General features: G+C 45.4%; 1 protein-coding gene across 1 annotated transcript in view; it reads left to right on the top strand.

The window, feature by feature from the left end:
* The window catches only part of hif1aa (hypoxia inducible factor 1 subunit alpha a), a 54,149-nt gene that overhangs the window by 8,857 nt on the left and 22,202 nt on the right, over positions 1-23,090 (top strand). The window contains exon 2 of the mRNA XM_038967963.1: positions 19,042-19,235. Within this exon, the coding sequence (XP_038823891.1) occupies positions 19,042-19,235 (194 nt within the window). The remainder of the gene's footprint in view (positions 1-19,041; positions 19,236-23,090) is intronic.

Raw genomic sequence — 23,090 nt, 5'->3', positions numbered from 1 at the left:
CTGTTGACCGGGGTAGGGGTAGCCAGGTGGAAAGCATGGCCAGCCGTAGAAAAATGCTTATTGAAATTCTCAATTATAGGGGATTTATCAGTGGTGACAGTGTTTCCTAACTTCAGTGCAGTGGGCAGCTGGGAGGTGTTCTTATTCTTCATGGACTTTACAGTGTCCCAGAACTTTTTTGAGTTTGTGTTGCAGGAAGCAAATTTCTGCTTGAAAAAGCTAGCCTTGGCTTTTCTAACTGCCTGTGTGTATTGGTTTCTAGATTCCCTGAAAAGTTGCATATCACGGGGGCTGTTCGATGCTAATGCAGAACGCCATAGGATGTTTTCGTGTTGGTTAAGGGCAGTCAGGTCTGGAGAGAACCAAGGGCTATATCTGTTCCTGGTTCTAAATTTCTTGAATGGGGCATGCTTATTTAAGATGGTGAGGAAGGCATTTAAAAATAAATAACCAGGTATCCTCTACTGACGGGATAAGATCAATATCCTTCCAGGATACCCCGGGCCAGGTCGATTAGAAAGGCCTGCTCGCTGAAGTGTTTCAGGGAGCGTTTGACAGTGATGAGTGGAGGTCGTTTGACCGCTGACCCATTACGGATGCAGGCAGTGATCGCTGAGATCTTGGTTGAAAACAGCAGAGGTGTATTTAGAGGGCAAGTTGGTTAGGATGATATCTATGAGGGTTCCTGTGTTTACGGCTTTGGGGTGGTACCTGGTAGGTTCATTGATAGTTTGTGTGAGATTGAGGGCATCAAGCTTAGATTGTAGGATGGCTGGGGTGTTAAGCATGTTCCAGTTTAGGTCGCCTAGCAGCACGAGCTCTGAAGATAGATGGGGGGGCAATCAGTTCACATATGGTGTCCAGAGCACAGCTGGGGGCAGAGGGTGGTCTATAGCAGGCGGCAACGGTGAGAGACTTGTTTTTAGAGAGGTGGATTTTTAAAAGTAGAAGTTCAAATTGTTTGGGAACAGACCTGGATAGTAAAACAGAACTCTGCAGGCTATCTTTGCAGTAGATTGCAACACCGCCCCCTTTGGCTGTTCTATCTTGTCTGAAAATGTTGTAGTTAGGGATGAAAATTTCCACATTTTTGGTGGTCTTCCTAAGCCAGGATTCAGACACGGCTAGAACATCCAAGTTGGCAGAGTGTGCTAAAGCAGTGAATAAAACAAACTTAGGGAGGAGGCTTCTAATGTTAACATGCATGAAACCAAGGCTATTACGGTGACAGAAGTCATCAAAAGAGAGCGCCTGGGGATTAGGAGTGGAGCTAGGCACTGCAGGGCCTGGATTCACCTCTACATCACCAGAGGAACAGATGAGGAGTAGGATAAGGGTACGGCTAAAAGCTATGAGAATTGGTCGTCTAGAACGTCTGAAACAGAGTAAAAGGAGGTTTCTGGGGGCGATAAAATAGCTTCAAGGTATAATGTACAGACAAAGGTATGGTAGGATGTGAATACAGTGGAGGTAAACCTAGGTATTGAGTGATGATGAGAGAGATATTGTCTCTAGAAAACATTTAGTGGATCATGAAATCATTTTGACAAAATGAATGCATTATGGTTTTAAAGAGGTAGCATTGAATTGGGTACAGTCATATCTGACAGGAAACAGGCCACCTATATCAATGGTTCATTTTCTTCCACTCATGCTTTAAACTGTAGAAAACCGCAGGGCAGCTGCCTTGGGCCACTTCTTTACTTAATATATAAACCAACGACCTTCCTTATGCCTAATCTGAAACTCAAGCTACTATATTTGCAGATGATACTACAATTTATACAGCAAGACAATCGGTTCAACAGGTAGATTTGGAAAATATCAGGGTTTGGATTTGCCGGAACAAACTTGTTTTAAACACCAAGAAAATCAAAGCTATGCTGGTCTGTTCCACCAGGAAAAGGTCAACACAGCATGGGATACAATTAAGTGTGATGGGGGGGGTACAAATTGAGGAAGTGGCAGAAACCAAACTACTAGGAGTGCAGCTAGACAACTGCTTATCATGGTCGTCTAATGTAAAAAAAAATATATATATATAAAAATAATATATAGTGAAAAATATTCTGCTAGATCAGAAGGATAGCTAAATATATACCGGGAAAGATTCTTAAGCAAATAACCCAAGCAGTAATTGGGAGTCAGGTGAACTACTGTTCTATGGTCTGGGGAAATGCATCAGCAAGTGACATTAGACTGCAGATTGTACAGAACAAAGCAGCAAGGATTGTTTTAAGGTAGAGAGATGGTTTTTCTGTTGTCATGCTGAATGCTCTTGGTTGGTCGTCAACCAACAAGATAATTGGTCGGAAAAAAACATGCTTATTTTATTTCATAATATACACTGTTTAAAATGGCGTTCACAACAGTATTCAGTTGGTAAGAGACAAACATTCAGTAAATACTAGGAATAGATTGCCCACCATCCTGTATTTTCCAGACAGAAAAGAGAAATAGGCAAAATAACATTTTGATTTAGAGCAATAAAGAAATTAAATAATTTCTGTGCCAACCAGAAACCTTTCATTTTATAAATTCAAACAATACTTTAAAACCATTTTAAATACAATGGATAGGAAAGTTGTGCTGGACTATGGTAGATAAAGAATCAATCAATCTACTGTTAGAGTATTTGTTAGAGTCTGTTTGTAACCGTGTGTTATGTGAAAAATGTGATCGTATTATAAATTGTATTTTAATGTTTAAGGACTCTTGGAAGATTAGTCCAAATGAGGACTAAAAGAGATCCTAATCAAATCTACACACAATACCCCATAATGACAAAGCGAAAACAGGTTTTCAGATTTTGTATTTTTTTATAGCAAATTTATATAACATACCTTATTTACATAAGTATTCACACCCTTTGCTATGAGACTCTAAATTGAGCTCAGGTGCATCATATTTCCATTGATCATCCCTGAGATGTTTCTACAACTTAATTGGAGTCCACCTGTGGTAAATTCAATTGATTGGACATGATTTGGACAGGCACACACCTGTCTATATAAGATCCCACAGTTGACAGTGCATGCCAGAGCAAAAACCAAGCCGTGAGGTTGAACGAATTGTCCTCAGAGCTCCGAGACAGGATTGTGTCGAGGCACAGATCTGGGGAAGGGTACCAAAACAATTCTGCAACATTGAATGTCCCCAAGAACACAGTGGCCTACATCACTTTAATGGAAGTAGTTTGGAACCACCAAGACTCTTCCAGAGCTGGCTGCTCGGCTAAACTGAGCAATCGGGGTAGAAGGGCCTTGGTCAGGGAGGTGACCAAGAACCTGATGGTCACTGACAGAGCTCCAGAGTTCCTTTATGGAGATGGGAGAACCTTCCAGAAGGACAACCATCTCTGCACCACTCCACCAATCAGGCTATTATGGTAGTGTGGCCAGACAGGAGCCACTCTTCAGGAAAAGGCACATGACAGCCCGCTTGGACTTTGCCAAAAGGCACCTAAAGGACTCTGACCATGAGAAACCAGATTCTCTGGTCTGATGAAACCAAGATTGAACTCCTTGGCCTGAATGCCAACCATCACGTCTGGCGGAAACCTAGCACCATCCCTACGAGGAGGCGTGGTGGTGGCAGCATCATGCTGTGGGGATGTTTTTCAGCGGCAGGGACTGGGAGACTAGTCAAGATCGAGGGAAAGATGAATGACTTTAAGTACAGAGAGATCCTTGACGAGAACCTGCTCCAGAGTGCTCAGGACCTCAGACCTTATTTTTATTTTTTTAATATAACCTTTTATTTAACTAGGAAAGTTAAGAACAAATTCTTATTTACAATGACGGCAAAGGTTCAGCTTCCAACAGAACAATGACCCTAAGTGGCCCAGCCAAAGGCCGGACTTGAACCCGATCAAGCATCTCTGGAGAGACCTGAAAATTGCTGTGCTGCGACACTCCCCATTCAACCTGACAGAGCTTGAGAGGATCTGCAGAGATGAATGAGAGAAACTCTCCAAATACAGGTGTGCCAAGCTTGTAGCATCATACCCAAGAAGACTTAAGGTTGTAATCGCTGTCAACGGTGCTTCAACAAAGTACTGAGTAAAGGGCCTTAATATTTGTGTAAATGTGAGATTTGTTTTATTTATACATTTGCAGAAATGTCAAAAAAAAACTTTGTCATTATGGGGTATTGTGTGTAGATCGATCGATGAGGGGGAAAAACTATTTAATCAATTTTAGGGAAAGGCTGTAACCTAACAATGTGGAAAGTACAGGGGTCTGAATACTTTCCGAATTATGTGGTAGCTTAAGCCTGCTGGTGACGTTAAACACTCCAATCTGTGTTGAGATCTGATTTTGTGCGCAAGAAGAGACGTAGGCCAATGGCATAAGTATACCGGTCGCCTCCCGCAAGTACAGCCAGTGGGAGACTGGAGTGACACCGCGTGCTAGCTAACTAGCCCAAATTCCAGCTAAACTTGGAGAGGACAGTTAGGCCTAACTACTTACAAAAAGTTTACTTCTGATGAAGAGCTACAAAAGTAAGTAAATCTCCGTATTCGACTGAAAGATACACTACATGGTCAAAAGTGCTCGTCGAACATCTCATTCCAGAAATCATTGGCATTAATATGGAGTTGGTCCCCCGTTTGTTGCTATAAAAGCCTCCACTCTTCTGGGAAGGCTTTCCACTAGATGTTGGAACATTGCTGCAGGCATTAATTAGGTCGGGCACTGATGTTTGGCGATTAGGCCTGGCTCGCAGTCGGCGTTCCAATTCATCCCAAAGGTGTTTGATTTGGTTGAGGTCAGGGCTGTGTGCAGGCTAGTCAAGTTCTTCCACACCTATGTCGTCAAACCATTTCTGTATAGACCTCGCTTTGTACAAAGGGGCATTGTCATGCTGAAACAGGAAAGGGCTTTCCATAAACTGTCACAAAATTGGAAGCACAGTATCGTCTAGAATTTCATTGTATGCTCTAGCGTTAAGATTTCCCTTCAATGGAACTCAGGGGCCTAGCCCGAACCATGAAAAACAGCCCCAGACCAGTATTCCTCCTCCAATCTTTACAGTTGACACTATGCATTCGGGAAGGTAGCGATCTCCTGGCATCCTTCAAAACCTGATCTGAGGCTTTTTTTGCATCTGCAGGCCATGGAAACCCATTTCATGGGTTGCAACCGAGGACAGAGGATTTTTACGAGCTTCAGCACTCGGTGGTCCCGTTCTGTGAGCTTGTGTGGACTACCATTTTGTGGCTGAGCCATTGTTTCCCCTAGACGTTTCCACTTCACAATAATATCACTTACTGTTGATATGGGCAGCTCTAGCAGGGCAGCAATTTGACACTGACTTGTTGGAAAGGTGGCATCCTATGGCGGTGCAAAGTTGAAACTCAGAGCTCTTCTGTATGGGGCATTCTACTGCCAATGTTTGTCTATGGGGATTGCATGGCTGTGCTCGATTTTATACACCTGTCAGCAACGGGTGTGGCTCAAATGGCCTAATCCACTCATTTGAAAGGGTGTCCACATACCGTGTGTGTGTGTGTGTGTGTGTGTATGGTCATTTCGTCAAACTTGAGGCTTTCCATGCTCATTAGTTTCTTATTCAACACATTTCCTGCTACTTCACACAACCCTATTTTAAGTCTCCCTTCCCTGAGAGCAACCAGAGGTTTCCTTGGCCAAATATTCCCAGATTTTGTGGTCGCTCATTTCTGCATTAGCAAATTTTGTGCAGTGCTGCTGGAGCAACATGCTCTGCCACTTCTCACAATGGTGCTCATTTAGTAAAGTTTAGATCAAAGCTGAATCAATGTCTTGGAAGATCACAAAATGATTTATTATTCTACATAACATGACCAAATATAATAGCATGTTATAGCGTTACTGTTACACCAAAAGCGCCACCTAATTTCTTATGAGATTTAACTATGGTAGCTGAATGGTGAAAATAATAATAATCCTGTGGCCAAAAATCAACAATGTGTGCCACTAGGCAGAATGTGCTTTGATTGAAACTAAATACAGGAAGGCTATATACAGTTTAACACCATCTGCTATTAATGTGCTCAGGAAACACTAATTCAAGAAGATCTAAATGCATATTCCCATGAAACTGATTGAAATCAAATGATTGGCATGTAGACACAGTTTGGACATAAGGTATGCCTAACTTCTTGTTTTGAGAAGATTTTTAAAATACTTTTAATCTGCTCAATGTGTGAGCATAGTCAGATGTTGCAATTGGAGAATGCTATTTTTCTTTACTCCTTTTTTCTCCCTCAATTTCGTGATATCCAACTGGTAGTCAGTCTTGTCCCATCGCTGCAAATCTTGTCCTCCGAAACACGACCCTGCCAAGCTCGCTTAACCCCAATAGCCAGCCGCACCAATGTGTTGGAGGAAACACCGTCGAACTGACGACCGAAGTCAGCGTGCAGGTGGCCTGGCCCCCCACAAGGAGTAGTTAGAGCGAGATGTGCCAAGGACATCCCGGCCGGCCAAACCCTCCCCTAACCCGGGTGACGCTGGGCCAATTGTGCACCCCCTCATGGGTCTCCCGGGCATTTTATGCATATTCTATTATGTCGGTACAAGCGTTGAAATTGTTATTTACATTTTGATTGCTCTCTTGCACCTAAGACATTGGCACTACACCATGAGCGAGAGGGGGATTTGTGTGTGTGACCATGCCTCAGGACTACCTGGCTTGATGACTCCTTGCTGTCCCCAGTCCACCTGGCTGTGCTGCTGCTCCAGTTTCAACTGTTCTGCCTGCGGCTATGGAACCCTGACCTGTTCACCGGACGTGCTACCTGTCCCAGACCTGCTGTTTTCAACTCTCTCTAGAGACAGCAGGAGCGGTAGAGATGCTATGAAAAGCCAACTGACATTTACTCCTGAGGTGCTGACCTGTTGCACCCTCGACAACCACTGTGATTATTATTATTTGAGCCTGCTGGTCATCTATGAACATTTGAACTTCTTGGCCATGTTCTGTTATAATCTCCACCCGGCACAGCCAGAAGAGAACTGGCCACCCCTCATAGCCTGGTTCCTCTCTAGGTTTCTTCCTAGGTTTTGGCCTTTCTAGGGAGTTTTTCCTAGCCATCGTGCTTCTACACCTGCATTGTTTGCTGTTTGGGGTTTTAGGCTGGGTTTCTGTACAGCACTTTGAGATATCAGCTGATGTAAGAAGAGCTTTATAAATACATTTGATTTGTGTGTGGGGGGGTGGTGATGGGTCGTTCGCGAAGAGCCAGGTGAACGTTGGGAGCTGGCTTGCATATCAGATTTATAAATTCATCTATTTATAATAAAAAAAAATCAGATGAATTATCAAGAGTTAATTCTATTAATTTAAATAATTCAAATAATGACAAAATAAATAAAATTTAAGCCTGAATGGCCAAGCGCACACATTGGTTATGACTGTCTGAGCAGACAAACAGCCTCACCTGTTGTTCCTATCAATCAGACACGCAGTGTCAACCAATGAACCAAAGATGCGTGAGGGAGGGCCAAGCCAACTCACTCAGTCACACACTTAGCAGCTGAGGACAGAGAGGAAGGACAGCTGTGAAAACAACAGCTGGAAAATGAGTCAGAAGCACAGTAGCATTTGGATGCATTTTAATGATGTAGACAATGTTAGAGCACAGTGTAGAATTTGCCAAAACAAAATCTCTTATAAAGCCGGTTCTACGCACAACCTACACCGGCATATAGTTAGTTCCAAGATGGCGTAGCAGTGTAGACGTGTTTGTTTAGTCCTCTCATGTACGTTTGTATTTTTCGTATTTCTTGTATATATATATAAAAAAAAAAAAAAAAAAAATCTATCTCTTTTCGATTTTTAATTCGATTATACCTTCCGGTAACCTACCTCACCCAATGTGATACGGAATCGCTATTATTTTTTAACTTTGGAACACATTCAAGAACCCCCAGTAGCTAACCAGCTAATCAGCTACAAGCTATTTAGCCATTTTTAGCCGCTGCTAGCAGCTTTTACCTTCTGCACAGACACCAGCCCTGTTATTAGCCTGGATATTACTCACCAATTTACCAGCATCGGACTGTCTCTCGACAACAACGCCGGATTCCTGCCGGAATCCCTGAGCCACTACTTCTGATCCTCACAGCTAGCTTGCAGCTAGCGCAGCTAGCGCCACTGCCACGAAGCTAGCACCAGTTAGCAAACACAATTCTACAATCACAACCTCTCTTTCGCCATCGCCATCCGGCTTGGATTCTCTGTCGACACGACCACGTCTGGTCTGCAGACGAATACCCCATCCGCTGTGCCCTCAACCGGCCTCTGTCTGAGCAGACCCCCTCCGTCTGAGCAGACCACCCCCCGGGCTACTAACTTTAAACGCCGCGTGCTAGCTTAGTGGTGGCTTCCCTGCTCCATCTACGGCTGCCCCCTGGACACTATGATCACTTGGCTACATAGCTGATGCCTGCCGGACTGTCCATTAATTCACGGTACTCCATTCTGTTTATTTGTGTTTTATCTGTCGGCTCTGTGTTTTAACTCAGGATCTGTGTGTAGTTAATCCGACCCCCTCTGCCTAGTCGTCGCCATTTTTACCTGCTGTTGCTGTGTTAGCTGACTAGCTGCTGTTATCTCACCTGTTGTTTTAGCTAGCTCTCCCAATCAAGACCTGCAATCACTTTATGCCTTACTGTATGTCTCTCTCAAATATCAATATGCCTTGTATACTGTTGTTCAGGCTAGTTATCATTGTTTTGGTTTGCAATGGACCCCGTAGTTCCACTCTCCGTACCTCTGATACCTCCTTTGTCCCACCTCCCACACATGCGGTGACCTCACCCATTGAGACCAGCATGTCCAGAGATACAACCTCTCTTATCATCACCCAGTGCCTGGGCTTGCCTCCGCTGTACCCGTGCCCCACCATACCCCTGTCTGCACATTATGCCCAGAATCTATTCTACCACGCCCATAAATCTGCTCCTTTTATTCCTTGTCCCCAACGCTCTAGGCGACCAGTTTTGATAGCCTTTAGCCGCACCCTCATCCTACTACTCCTCTGTTCCTCGGGTGATGTGGAGGTAAACCCAGGCCCTGCATGTCCCCAGGCACCCTCATTTGTTGACTTCTGTGATCGAAAAAGCCTTGGCCTCATGCATGTCAACATCAGAAGCCTCCTCCCTAAGTTTGTCTTACTCACCGCTTTAGCACACTCTGCCAACCCTGATGTCCTTGCCGTGTCTGAATCCTGGCTTAGGAAGGCCACCAAAAATTCTGAGATTTCCATACCCAACTATAACACTTTCCGTCAAGATAGAACTGCCAAAGGGGGAGGAGTTAGCCTGCAAAGTTCTGTCATACGTTCCAGGTCTATGCCCAAACAGTTCGAACTTCTAATTTTAAAAATTAATCTCTCCAGAAATACGTCTCTCACTGTTGCCGCCTGCTACCGACCCCCCTCAGCTCCCAGCTGTGCCCTGGACACCATCTGTGAATTGATCGCTCCCCATCTAGCTTCAGAGTTTGTTCTGTTAGGTGACCTAAACTGGGATATGCTTAACACCCCGGCAGTCCTACAATCTAAGCTTGATGCCCTCAATCTCACACAAATCATCAAGGAACCCACCAGGTACAACCCTAAATCCGTAAACATGGGCACCCTAATAGACATTATCCTGACCAACTTGCCCTCCAAATACACCTCTGCTGTCTCAGCGATCACTGCCTCATTGCCTGTATCAGCTACGGGTCCGCGGTCAAACGACCACCCCTCATCACTGTCAAACGCTCCCTAAAACACTTCTGCGAGCAGGCCTTTCTAATCGACCTGGCCCGGGTACCCTGGAAGGATATTGACCTCATCCCGTCAGTCGAGGATGCCTGGTCATTCTTTAAAAGTTACTTCCTCACCATATTAGACAAGCATGCTCCGTTCAAAAAATGCAGAACTAAGAACAGATATAGCCCTTGGTTCACTCCAGACCTGACTGCCCTCGACCAGCACAAAAACATCCTGTGGCGAACTGCAATAGCATCGAAGAGCCCCCGCGATATGCAACTGTTCAGGGAAGTCAGGAACCAATACACGCAGTCAGTCAGGAAAGCAAAGGCCAGCTTTTTCAAGCAGAAATTTGCATCCTGTAGCTCTAACTCCAAAAAGTTCTGGGATACTGTAAAGTCCATGGAGAACAAGAGCACCTCCTCCCAGCTGCCCACTGCACTGAGGCTAGGTAACACGGTCACCACCGATAAATCTGTGATAATCGAAAACTTCAACAAGCATTTCTCAATGGCTGGCCATGCCTTCCTCCTGGCGACTCCAACCTTGGCCAACAGCCCCGCCCCCCCGCTGCTACTCGCCCAAGCCTCCCCAGCTTCTCCTTTACCCATATCCAGATAGCAGATGTTCTGAAAGAGCTGGAAAACCTGGACCCATACAAATCAGCTGGGCTTGACAATCTGGACCCCCTATTTCTGAAACTGTCCGCCGCCATTGTCGCACCCCCTATTACCAGCCTGTTCAACCTCTCCTTCGTATCATCTGAGATCCCCAAGGATTGGAAAGCTGCCGCGGTCATCCCCCTCTTCAAAGGGGGAGACACCCTGGACCCAAACTGTTACAGACCTATATCCATCCTGCCCTGCCTATCTAAGGTCTTCGAAAGCCAAGTCAACAAACGGATCACTGACCATCTCGAATCCCACCGTACCTTCTCCGCTGTGCAATCCGGTTTCCGAGCCGGTCACGGGTGCACCTCAGCCACGCTCAAGGTACTAAACGATATCATAACCGCCATCGATAAAAGACATTACTGTGCAGCCGTCTTCATCGACCTGGCCAAGGCTTTCGACTCTGTCAATCACCATATTCTTATCGGCAGACTCAGTAGCCTCGGTTTTTCTAATGACTGCCTTGCCTGGTTCAACTACTTTGCAGACAGAGTTCAGTGTGTCAAATCGGAGGGCATGTTGTCCGGTCCTCTGGCAGTCTCTATGGGGGTACCACAGGGTTCAATTCTCGGGCCGACTCTTTTCTCTGTATATATCAATGATGTTGCTCTTGCTGCGGGCGATTCCCTGATCCACCTCTACGCAGACGACACCATTCTGTATACTTCTGGCCCTTCCTTGGACACTGTGCTATCTAACCTCCAAACGAGCTTCAATGCCATACAACACTCCTTCCGTGGCCTCCAACTGCTCTTAAACGCTAGTAAAACCAAATGCATGCTTTTCAACCGTTCGCTGCCTGCACCCGCACGCCCGACTAGCATCACCACCCTGGACGGTTCCGACCTAGAATATGTGGACATCTATAAGTACCTAGGTGTCTGGCTAGACTGCAAACTCTCCTTACAGACTCATATCAAACATCTCCAATCCAAAATCAAATCTAGAGTCGGCTTTCTATTTCGCAACAAAGCCTCCTTCACTCACGCCGCCAAACTTACCCTAGTAAAACTGACTATCCTACCGATCCTCGACTTCGGCGATGTCATCTACAAAATAGCTTCCAATACTCTACTCAGCAAACTGGATGCAGTTTATCACAGTGCCATCCGTTTTGTTACTAAAGCACCTTATACGACCCACCACTGCGACCTGTATGCCCTAGTCGGCTGGCCCTCGCTACATGTTCGTCGTCAGACCCACTGGCTCCAGGTCATCTACAAGGCTATGCTAGGTAAAGTGCCGCCTTATCTCAGTTCACTGGTCACGATGGCTACACCCACCCGTAGCACGCGCTCCAGCAGGTGTATCTCACTGATCATCCCTAAAGCCAAAACCTCATTTGGACGCCTTTCCTTCCAGTTCTCTGCTGCCTGCGACTGGAACGAATTGCAAAAATCTCTGAAGTTGGAGACTTTTATCTCCCTCAACAACTTTAAACATCTGCTATCCGAGCAGCTAACCGATCGCTGCAGCTGTACATAGTCTATCGGTATATAGCCCACCCAATTTACCTACCTCACCCCCCATACTGCTTTTATTTATTTACTTTTCTGCTCTTTTGCACACCAGTATCTCTACTTGCACATGATCATCTGATGATTTATCACTCCAGTGTTAATCTGCTAAATTGTAATTATTCGATTTATTGCCTACCTCCTCATGCCTTTTGCACACATTGTATATAGATTCTCTTTTTTTCTACCATGTTATTGACTTGTTTATTGTTTACTCCATGTGTAACTCTGTTGTTGTCTGTTCACACTGCTATGCTTTATCTTGGCCAGGTCGCAGTTGCAAATGAGAACTTGTTCTCAACTAGCCTACCTGGTTAAATAAAGGTGAAATAAAAAAATTAAAATAATAAAATATGCAAACTGTGCACTCACCTGTGGAGCTTCAAGAAACTAGCGGGCCTGCTAGTGATAGTGGTGGAGTCAGCGTAGCCATTCAGACAAGTAGGCCTACTCCGCGACCCACAGTAACGCAGTCTTCTATGGACCAGTTTATGCCAAAGTCTGTCTGTAGCAAAACAAAACCAAATTGATATGGCATTGGCTAAAATGATTGCCACCGATTTCCAGCCATTTTCGATCGAGGAGGACAGAGGTTTTCGAAATTTATAGCAATAGTCTAAATCCAATGTACACTATTCCAAGCAGGAAAACCCTTTTAAAATCACTTATTCCACAACTGTATGAGAGCACACAGGCTTCAGTGCGGGAAAGAGTCCAAGAAGTTACTGCAGTTTGCCTTACACTGACTGCTGGACATTAAGGGTAACCACTTCTTACATGTCGGTTACATGTCACTTCATTGAAGATTTTTCAATGTCTAGCTGTCTTCTGGACTGCTTTGAGTTAAACAACAGACACATCTCAGAACTTGGCAGAGGAACTGTTGAGAATGGCCAGAGAATGGCAAGTAGATGGAAAAGTGGTCTGTTGTGTTGCAATAATGCAGCTAACATATCCAAAGCCATGAAAGTTTTTTTTAAATGTACCCATCATCCATGTCTTGCCCACACAATCAACCTGACTATGAGATGCTCTGAAGGTGATGAAGCCCACTGTGGACAAAGTGAAAGCAGCTGTGGAATACTTCCACAGGAGCACAGCAGGTGCTGAAAAACTGAAGTCTACACATGCCAGATGGGGATGCCTGAGCTGAGGCCTAAACAAGACTGCACTACAAGGTGGAATTCAACATTTTTATATGTTGAAGAGGTTTCTTGAGTCAAGGATGCCATCATCTCTACCCTGGCCATTGTCAATGCACCAGTTGATGCTCTGACCCAAGAGGAGTGGGAGGTGGTGGAGGAGGTGTGCAGAGTCCTGGAACCCTTTGAGCAGGTCACTGTGGAGATCAGTGGAGTAAGAGGTACAGTAAGCAGTTACTACATCATTATTTCATCCAGTATTATATGATTATGAGCAGTAAATGAGAATTTAGTATCATTAGACAAAACATGAACCTGAACTAATAAGTTACTGTTCTCTCTTTTCAGCTATGCGACAGTCTCAAAAATGCTACTCCTGTGTAAGGGTCTTCAGCGAATCACAGCCAGCCGCCAGAGAGGAGAAGCAAATGTAACCACAGGACATGTGACAGAGTTGATGGACACGCTATGTTCATCAATGGACAGAAAGTTCTCTTATTTGGAGGAGCTCCTCCAAAGATCTGCAGATTCTCTGAGCTGGTTGAAGAACAAGGCCTCTGTCTACCCACGGCTTACTAAAGTCATGACAGGGAGACTCTGCATAGTGGCCACATCCGATCCCTCTGAGAGGGTCTTCTCGAAAACAGGACAAATAATTACTGAGAAGAAACCGCATCAGCCCCTCGGAAGTGAGGCAGCTTGCATTTCTGAATGCAAATCTCTCATTAAAGCAAAATATGGTCAGCATTGCTGTGTGCTGCTGGTAATAATATGGAGAGAGAAATGAGGGACCGGTTTAATGTTTTAAGTGGGATGCTGCAGTTTTGCACATTATTTATTTTTCTTTATGGTGCAATATTCTATTAGCAGCATATTCTACCAGCAGCATACCACCCTGCATACCACTGCTGGCTTGCTTTTGAAGCTAAGCAGGGTTGGTCCTGTTCAGTCCCTGGATGGGGAGACCAGATGCTGCTGGAAGTGTTGTTGGAGGGCCAGTAGGAGGCAATCTTTCCTCTGGTCTAATTAAAAAATATATATATATCCCAATGCCCCATTGTGACACTGCCCTGTGTAGGGTGCCATCTTTCGGATGGGACATTAAACGGGTGTCCTGACTCTCTGAGGTCATTAAAGATCCCATGGCACTTATCGTAAGAGTAGGGGTGTTAACCCCGGTGTCCTTGCTAAATTCCCAATCTGGCCCTCAAACCTTCACGGTCACCTAATAATCCCCAGTTTACAATTGGCTCATTCATCCCCCCTTATCTCCACTGTAACTATTCCCCAGGTCGTTGCTGTAAATGAGAACATGTTCTCAGTCAACTTACCTGGTAAAATAACGGATAAATAAAAAAAAGAATGCTGTTCAGATTGTATTTGTGTTGAATGGTTAGATTTATGCACTTTGTTTATATACATTAAAAAGTTACTTTAAATGCAAATGTTTAATAGCATTCTTTTTCATAACAAACCAATGCATTTTTAAATACATTGTGGTTAAGGTAGAGTATGATTTCATAATTTAATTAGAATTGTTTTAACACCATTCATAGTCAAACTATCGCAAACTGTTTGACTTGGAAAAAATACAAAATATATATTTTTTAAAGAGCCGTTTGGGAGCGAAAAGAGATGGCTCTTTTTGGTGAGCTGAGCCGAACGAGAAGGCTCACTGAAGAGTCGGAATGCCCATCACTAGCGTGGGGGTGCTGCCAAATGTTTATGTAGACTACACCTGCGAATGTCGCTACAAAATCATCCTTTTGTACCGCATTTGGGTATTTTAAATGTAGTCTCTAATACTATCAGTTTACAGAGTCACATTTAACAATAACAATCATTGTTTTCGAATCCATTTCTGTTGCATGTAAATAAATGTTTATACATGCTTGTGGCGTTAAAGCTCTTTATTTTTTTTGCACGTCGATAATGTTTGTTGCGATGGTCACCGGCGGCTGTCGCCCTCTTGTGTGAAGGCGCTAGCAGCTTTGACTAGACAAGGGACAAGTGGTGTACTCAGTTGGGAATTCGTTGATATTCCGCTGGTTGCCTGAAAAGCTCTTGAATTCTGTACTGAACCTGTAGCTACAGGATGGACCTATTTCATGAGCTTCATTTCCACAAGAGCATCAAACCAAACCCTGGAGTGATGTCTGAGATGTATCATTTTTAGAGAAAAGACAACCACCTCCCATCTGTAGTGTGGAGAGGGTGACGCACCATTAAGACAGCAGCACGAGAATCCTGTCTACTGTAGCAGCCTTTGTTTGTACTGCACATAACTCACTTTGTAGAGTTCGCGGTCCAGCCTAAACCAGGACTTTTCAGGTAAAGGGTTTCCAGACATTTCCTGTATTCTCTGTGCATAAGCCATACTTGTCTGTCACATCACAATAGATTCCAATACATAGCACAGAGATACGTTTAGATTTTATTTTACCTTCATGTGGCTGATTTCCCACGGGTGAAGACCTAGATACTCATATTTTTTTTTATACCTGCTTCACTTAGCAGTGGTTGATTGGTTGAAAGCAATGATTATTGAAAGATATTGCTCTGGGCTTGGGCAAGTGACCAGAAAGGTCTCTGTAGCGGAGGGTGAGAAGTGTGATGGCACTATGCAGAACTGGTTGCATTACACAGAGGATCAGCTTTCAAACTCAGACCCCAGAGAGGCAGACCTCATGTGGTCTGGGAGATCTGACTGAGGATAGTTTAAATATTTGGCCCCCGCTGACTGAGCTCCTGACCTGCACAGTCAGTCTGTCAGCTTGGTAAGAGACACAGACTGCTACCTACTGACTGCCTGTCTGTCAGTTTGACTTCAGTTTGAGGTATTACATTGGTTATTCTCATCATGCATGCACGTGATGCAAAACCTGCAGACACATTCACTGAGCATGCAAAATATTTAGGTTGCAAAACAGACCTCCATCTAGGCTACTCATTTGTGTGTGGATATGATGTACATTGAGGTGGATCAGTTTCTGTCATTAACTGTTAGGAGGGACTTTCTGTACTCTAAAAAATGACTGGAAATGTGCAAATCTATATAGGCTAGTAGTAAATTATATTTCAAAAAATTACGTTCAATTAGCTAGCTGAAGCATTTTCCTTATTTTTAGACAGTCTCAAATAATATCATTATCTGACTAACTCCATAACAGATCAATTGCAATTAAGTTTCAGGGGGGATTTTTTTTACTGACGTCTTTATTTTCATGGAGAGCATTGCACACTTTTTGATTTACGCTGTTCTGTAGGGTTAAGACCTCAACTCGGCAGCAGCCTCTGTTATGCATTGGTGTCATTTCCTTGACTTGTCTACAATCTCTACATGCTTCAATACATATGGACAAGACCGACAATAAGCCATGCATGTGTTCACATCACGTGGGAGATATATAAACAGTACCAGTCAAAAGTTTGGACACCTACTTATTCCAAGGTTTTTCTTTATTTTTACTATTTTCTACATTGTAGAATAATAGTGGAGACAACAAAACTATTAAATAACACATACGTAATCATGTAGTAACCAAAAGTGTTAAACAAATTAAATATATTTTAGATTCTTCAAAGTAGCCACCCTTTGCCTTGATGAAAGCTTTGCACACTCTTGGCATTCTATCAACCAGCTTCATGAGGTAGTTACCTGGAATGCATTTCAGTTAACAGGTGTGCCTTATTTATTTGCGGAATTTCTTTTCTTAATACGTTTGAGCCAATCAGTTGTGTTGTGACAAGGTAGGGGTGGTATACAGAAGATAGCCCTCTGTGGTAAAAGACCAAGTCCATATAATGGCATGAACAGCTCAAATAAGCAAAGAGAAACGACAGTCCATCGTTACTTAGGGTCATGAAGGTCAGTCAATACAGAAAATGTCAAGAACTTTGAAAGTTTCTTCAAGTGCAGTCGCAAAAACCATCAAGCGCTATGATGAATCTGGCTCTCCACGCCACAGGAATGGAAGACCCAGAGTTACCTCTGCTGCAGACGATAAGTTCATTAGAGTTACCAGCCTCAGATTGCAGCCCAAATAAATGAGTTCAAGTGGCACAGCGGTAGGCACTGCATCTCAGCGCTAGAGGCATCACTACAGACACCCTGGTTCGAATCCAGGCTGTATCACAACCGGCCGTGATTGCGAGTCCCATAGGGCGGTGCACAATTGGCCCAGCGTCATCCAGGTTTGGCAGCTGTAGGCTGTCATTGTAAATAAAAATGTGTTCTTAACTAACTTGCCTAGTTAAATGAATTAAAAAAGACAACATCAACTGTTCAGAGGAGACTGCATGAATCAGGCCTTCATGGTCGAATTGCTGCAAAGATACACTACTAATGGACACCAATAAGAAGAAGAAACTTGGAAGGGCCAAGAAACATGAGCAATGGACATTAGACCGGTGGAAATCTGTCCTTTGGTCTGATGATCCCAAATGTGAGATTTTTGGTTCCAACCGCCGTGTCTTTGTGAGACACAGAGTAGGTTAACGGATGATCTCCGCGTGTGGTTCCCACCGTGAAGCATGGAGGAGGTGTGGGGATGCTTTGCTGGTGATACTGTCTGTGATTTCTTTAGAATTCAAGGCACACTTCACCAGCATGGCTACCACAGAATTCTGCAGCGATATGCCATCCCATCTGGTATGCGCTTAGTGGGACTATCATTTGTTTTTCAACAGGACAATGACCCAACACACCTCCTGGCTGTGTAAGGGCTATTTGACCAAGAAGGAGAGTGATGGAGTGCTGCATCATATGACCTGGCCTCCACAATTACCTGACCTCAACCCAACTGAGATGGTTTGGGATGAGTTGGACTGCAGAATGAGGGAAAAGCAGCCAACAAGTTCTCAGCTTGTGTGGGAACTCCTTCAAGACTGTTGGAAAGCATCCCAGGTGAAGCTGGTTGAAAGAATGACGAGTGTGCGAAGCTGTCAAGGCAAAGGGTGGCTACTTTGAAGAATCTCAAATATAAAATATATTTTGATTTGTTTATCACTTTTGGTTAGTACATGATTCCATATGTGTTATTTCATAGTTTTGATGTCTTTACTATTATTTTACAATGTATAAAACAAAGAAAAACCCTTGAATGAGTAGGTGTGTCCAAACGTTTGACTGGTACTGTGTATATATTTCTTTACAAGAAACTCTGAAGGGGAATGAAATATGTTTTATTGTCGCCTTTGTTTTCAGCAGACCTTTCTTCTACGGAATTAAAAAGTCTCCTTGTCATTTTTGTGTAGTTAAGATCTTATATTAGCCTACATATTTTAACATTCTCTCACTCAATGGTGAATTGCATCGTGGCCTATATTTGTACAGCATTTCTTTGTTTTTTGGACCTTTTGAGGGACTGATCTTAGCAGAGACCTAGCCTGCATTGTTTTTTCACGTGGTTCAAAACGGGCTCCTTTTTGATTCTCTTATGGTTCTTGTTGCATGAAGTGGACCATTTTTTTTAGGAGGCTGTCATTCGTCCAGTAGCCTGTGTGTTTTTAAATGTAAGTGTGTGTCCTAAACGAGGACCGTCTGTCCCTCCTCGCTGTCCCTTAATAGTGGAGGATTGCAGCAGTAAATGTCAGGATGATTGGTGGAGAGGCTTGGCAGTGCACCAAGCAGGCAGAGTGGAGAATCTACTGCGTATCACACACAACCAAGTCCCCACTCCCAGCCAATGATGCCATGGCGGGCTCACTGTGCTTCCTTTGGTTTGCAGCCAATAAGACGGCAGGCTAGGCCAGCGTCTGAAAATGAGCCTGCTAGGGTGAGACAGTTGGACTTGGAGCTTGTTGCAGACCCCAGCCGCTGCAGCCTTTCCCATTGTCTGGCCAGTGGCTTAGTGAACAGTGTGCAGAGCAGGCAGGCAGACAACACGGATGCAATCCCTGGTAGTGTGTGTGTTAGGCCCGGACTCTGACTTGCATCTTGTTGATCGGCCTGTCTCCCACAGCAGGGTGAGCTCGGAGCGGAGGAAGGAGAAGTCCCGGGATGCAGCGCGATACCGGAGGGGGAAGGAGTCTGAGGTGTTATATGAGCTGGCCCAGGAGCTGCCCCTGCCCCACAGTGTCACCTCCAACCTAGACAAGGCTTCTATCATGAGACTGGCCATCAGCTACCTGCACATGAGGAATCTTCTGAGCACAGGTCAGTACCCTGGGGGGAGTGAGGAAGAGGAATATGGTAGTATCCAAATTAGAGGGACACAACTGTGGTGAGGATAGTGTCCAAAGTGCCTTGGGGGTTAAGGGGTGGGGGTGAGAAAAAGCGGTGAGGTGAGCGGCCTGGAAGATCTACAAACTTGCAGACAGGAGTCAGTACCCTGGGGTCTGAAATTATTGACTCCCTTGATAAAGAGGAGCAAAAATGACCGTATGAAATAAATAATGAATATACTGAGCTATATTGTATGCTCAAAAAAATTGGGAAATGTATATTTTATACTAACACAATTGCTCATAGAAAGATTTTGTTTAAAAGATGGGGGTCAAAATTATTGACACCCCTGATTTCAATACCCCACCTTGTGAGGATAACAACCCTTTTTCTAAAATGTTTTATTTGTTGGAGAACACATTGGGAGGGACCTTAGACCATTCCTCCATACAAAATCCTTCCAGATCCTTGATATCCTTCATCTGCGCTTAAGGACTGTCCTCTTCAATTCAAAGCACAGGTTTTTAATGGGTTTCAAGTCCGGAGACTGCGATGGCCATTGCAAAATGTTGACATTTCTTTGTGGATTTTGATGTGTGCTTTGGGTTATTGTCTTGCTGGAAGTTACACTTGTTGACAAATTTCAGCCTCCTGGCAGAGGCAACCAGGTTTTTGGCTAAAATGTCCTGGTACTGGGTAAAGTTCATGATGCTGTTAACTGTAGCCCTTTACACTCGTACCCGTATATTGGTTGAAAGTGGCAGATTTGGGCACCAATAAGAGCCTCAATTGGAACGTAGTGGCTGTACAGTAACATGCTATACATTAGGCCTGCACGATTAATAGAATTTTAATCGGAATTGTGATATTGACATTCACAATATCCATATCGCAAGAGGCAATATGGAGAGGTGTGTGGGGCCACTTGGAAACACCAGTTAGTCCTCTCACTCAAACCCTTCATTTTTTTGTATTATGTTGCACCTACCCCACATTTTCCAGGAATAGTTATATGTTACTGAATGTATCCAGAGTATTTTCAGATCAACAATTGAGGGAAAAAGTAGAGTAAAATATAAAATGGACATAAGATCAACAGTGTGATGTTTAGATTCAGTCTTGTCAGGTGAACTGTTGTGTAATCTCCTTTTGGTCTAATACTTTTCCAGTTAACTGTTACCTTTCAATTGCTACCTTGGTTATGCATATGCGTTTTCATATTTCTTCTTTAAGAAACATTTCAATTTAGCCCTATCCTGGGTGGTATAGCGTATTTGACTATATACCGGTATTGATGAATGGACCGGTTTGGGTTTTTACTTTACCTTCTATAATGGTATTTAATGTTTGGTTTGTTAAATTTGATACGCAGTGTGTAATGTCAATTTTTATAATTTACTCCACTACTTGATTCAGCTCTTTTGCTGTCTCTATCTTTTGCTGTCTCTCTCTCTCTCTCGGTCGGTCTGTCTTGGTCTGTCTGTCTGTCTTGGTCTGTCTGTCTGTCTCGGTCGGTCTGTCTGTCTCTCTCGGTCGGTCGGTCTGTCTGTGTCGGTCTGTCTATCTTGGTCGGTCTGTCTGTCTCTGTCTGTCTCTGTCTGTCTCGGTCTGTCTGTCTGTGTCTCGCTCGGTCTCGCTCTGTCTCGGTCTGTCTCGATCGGTCTGTCTCGATCGGTCTGTCTCGATCGGTCTGTCTGTCTGTCTCGGTCTGTCTGTCTGTCTCGGTCTGTCTGTCTCGATCGGTCTGTCTGTCTCGATCGGTCTGTCTGTCTCGATCGGTCTGTCTGTCTCGATCGGTCTGTCTGTCTCGATCGGTCTGTCTCGATCGGTCTGTCTGTCTCGGTCTGTCGGTCTGTCTCGGTCGGTCTGTCTCGGTCGGTCTGTCTCGGTCTGTCTGTCTCGGTCGATCTGTCTGTCTTTGTCTCGGTCGGCCTGTCTGTCTCGGTCTGTCTGTCTTTGTCCCGGTCGGCCTGTCTGTCTCAGTCTGTCTGTCTCGGTCGGTCGGTCGGTCTGTGTCTGTCTGTCTGTCTGTCTGTGTCGGTCTGTCTGTGTCGGTCTGTCTGTCTGTCTGTCTGTGTTGGTCTGTCTGTCTCGGTCTGTCTGTCTGTCTCGGTCTCTGTCCGTCTCGGTTTCTGTCTGTCTGTCTCGGTCTCTGTCTGTCTCGGTCTCTGTCTGTCTGTCTCGGTCTCTGTCTGTCTGTCTCGGTCTGTCTGTCTTTGTCTCGGTCGGCCTGTCTGTCTCGGTCTGTCTGTCTTTGTCCCGGTCGGCCTGTCTGTCTCAGTCTGTCTGTCTGTCTCTGTCGGATCTGTCTGTCTCGGTCGGTCGGTCTGTCTCGGTCGGTCGGTCGGTCGGTCGGTCTGTCTCGGTCGGTCTGTCTCGGTCGGTCGGTCGTCTGTCTCGGTCGGTCGGTCTGTGTCGGTCTGTCTGTCTGTGTCGGTCTGTCTGTCTGTCTGTGTCAGTCTGTCTGTCTCGGTCTGTCTGTCTCGGTCTGTCTGTCTCGGTCTGTCTGTCTCGGTCTCGGTCTGTCTCGGTCGGTCGGTTGGTCTGTCTCGGTCGGTCTGTGTCAGTCGGTCGGTCTGTCTCGGTCGCTCTTTTCTCGGTCGGTCTGTCTCGGTCTCTGTCTGTCTGTCTCGGTCTCGGTCTGTCTGTCTCGGTCTGTCTCGGTCTGTCTGTCTCGGTCTGTCTGTCTCGGTCTGTCTGTCTCGGTCTGTCTCGGTCGGTCTGTCTGTCTCGGTCGGTCTGTCTGTCTCGGTCGGTCTGTCTGTCTCGGTCGGCCTGTCTGTCTCTGTCTGTCTGTCTCGGTCTCTGTCTGTCTGTCTCGGTCTCGGTCTGTCTGTCTCGGTCTGTCTCGGTCTGTCTGTCTCGGTCTGTCTGTCTCGGTCTGTCTCGGTCTGTCTGTCTCGGTCTGTCTCGGTCGGTCTGTCTGTCTCTGTCGGATCTGTCTGTCTCGGTCGGTCTGTCTCGGTCTGTCTGTCTCGGTCTGTCTGTCTGTCTTTGTCTCGGTCGGTCTGTCTCGGTCTGTCTCGGTCTGTCTCGGTCGGTCTCGGTCGGTCTCTGTCTGTCTCGGTCTCTGTCTGTCTCGGTCGGTCTCTGTCTGTCTCGGTCGGTCTGTCGGTCTGTCTCGGTCGGTCTCTGTCTCGGTCGGTCTGTCTCGGTCGGTCTGTCTCGGTCTGTCTGTCTCGGTCGGTCTGTCTGTCTCGGTCAGTCTGTCTGTCTCGGTCTGTCTCGGTCGGTCTGTCTGTCTGTCTTTGTCTCGGGTCTGTCTGTCTCGGTCTGTCTCGGTCGGTCTCGGTCGGTCTCTGTCTGTCTCGGTCTGTCTCTGTCTGTCTCGGTCTGTCTCGGTCGGTCTCGGTCGGTCTTGGTCGGTCTCGGTCGGTCTCTGTCTGTCTCGGTCGGTCTCTGTCTGTCTCGGTCTGTCTCGGTCTCTGTCTGTCTGTCTCTGTCTATCTGTCTCGGTCTCTGTCTGTCTGTCTCGGTCTGTCTGTCTGTCTTTGTCTCGGTCTGTCTGTCTCGGTCTGTCTGTCTCGGTCGGTCTGTGTCTGTCTCGGTCGGTCTCTGTCTGTCTCTGTCTGTCTCTGTCTGTCTCTGTCTGTCTCGGTCGGTCTCGGTCGGTCTCTGTCTGTCTCTGTCTGTCTCGGTCGGTCTCGGTCGGTCTCTGTCTGTCTCGGTCTCTGTCTGTCTCGGTCTCTGTCTGTCTCGGTCTCTGTCTATCTGTCTCGGTCTCTGTCTGTCTGTCTGTCTCGGTCTGTCTGTCTGTCTTTGTCTCGGTCTGTCTGTCTGTCTCGGTCGGTCTGTGTCTGTCTCGGTCGGTCTCGGTCGGTCTCTGTCTGTCTCGGTCGGTCTCGG

The sequence above is a fragment of the Salvelinus namaycush genome, chromosome 28 (assembly GCF_016432855.1).
Source record: "Salvelinus namaycush isolate Seneca chromosome 28, SaNama_1.0, whole genome shotgun sequence".
Classification (NCBI taxonomy): Eukaryota; Metazoa; Chordata; class Actinopteri; order Salmoniformes; family Salmonidae; genus Salvelinus; species Salvelinus namaycush.
The sequence above is the reverse complement of the archived record's forward strand: the minus strand, read 5'-3'. Positions and strand labels throughout refer to the sequence as shown.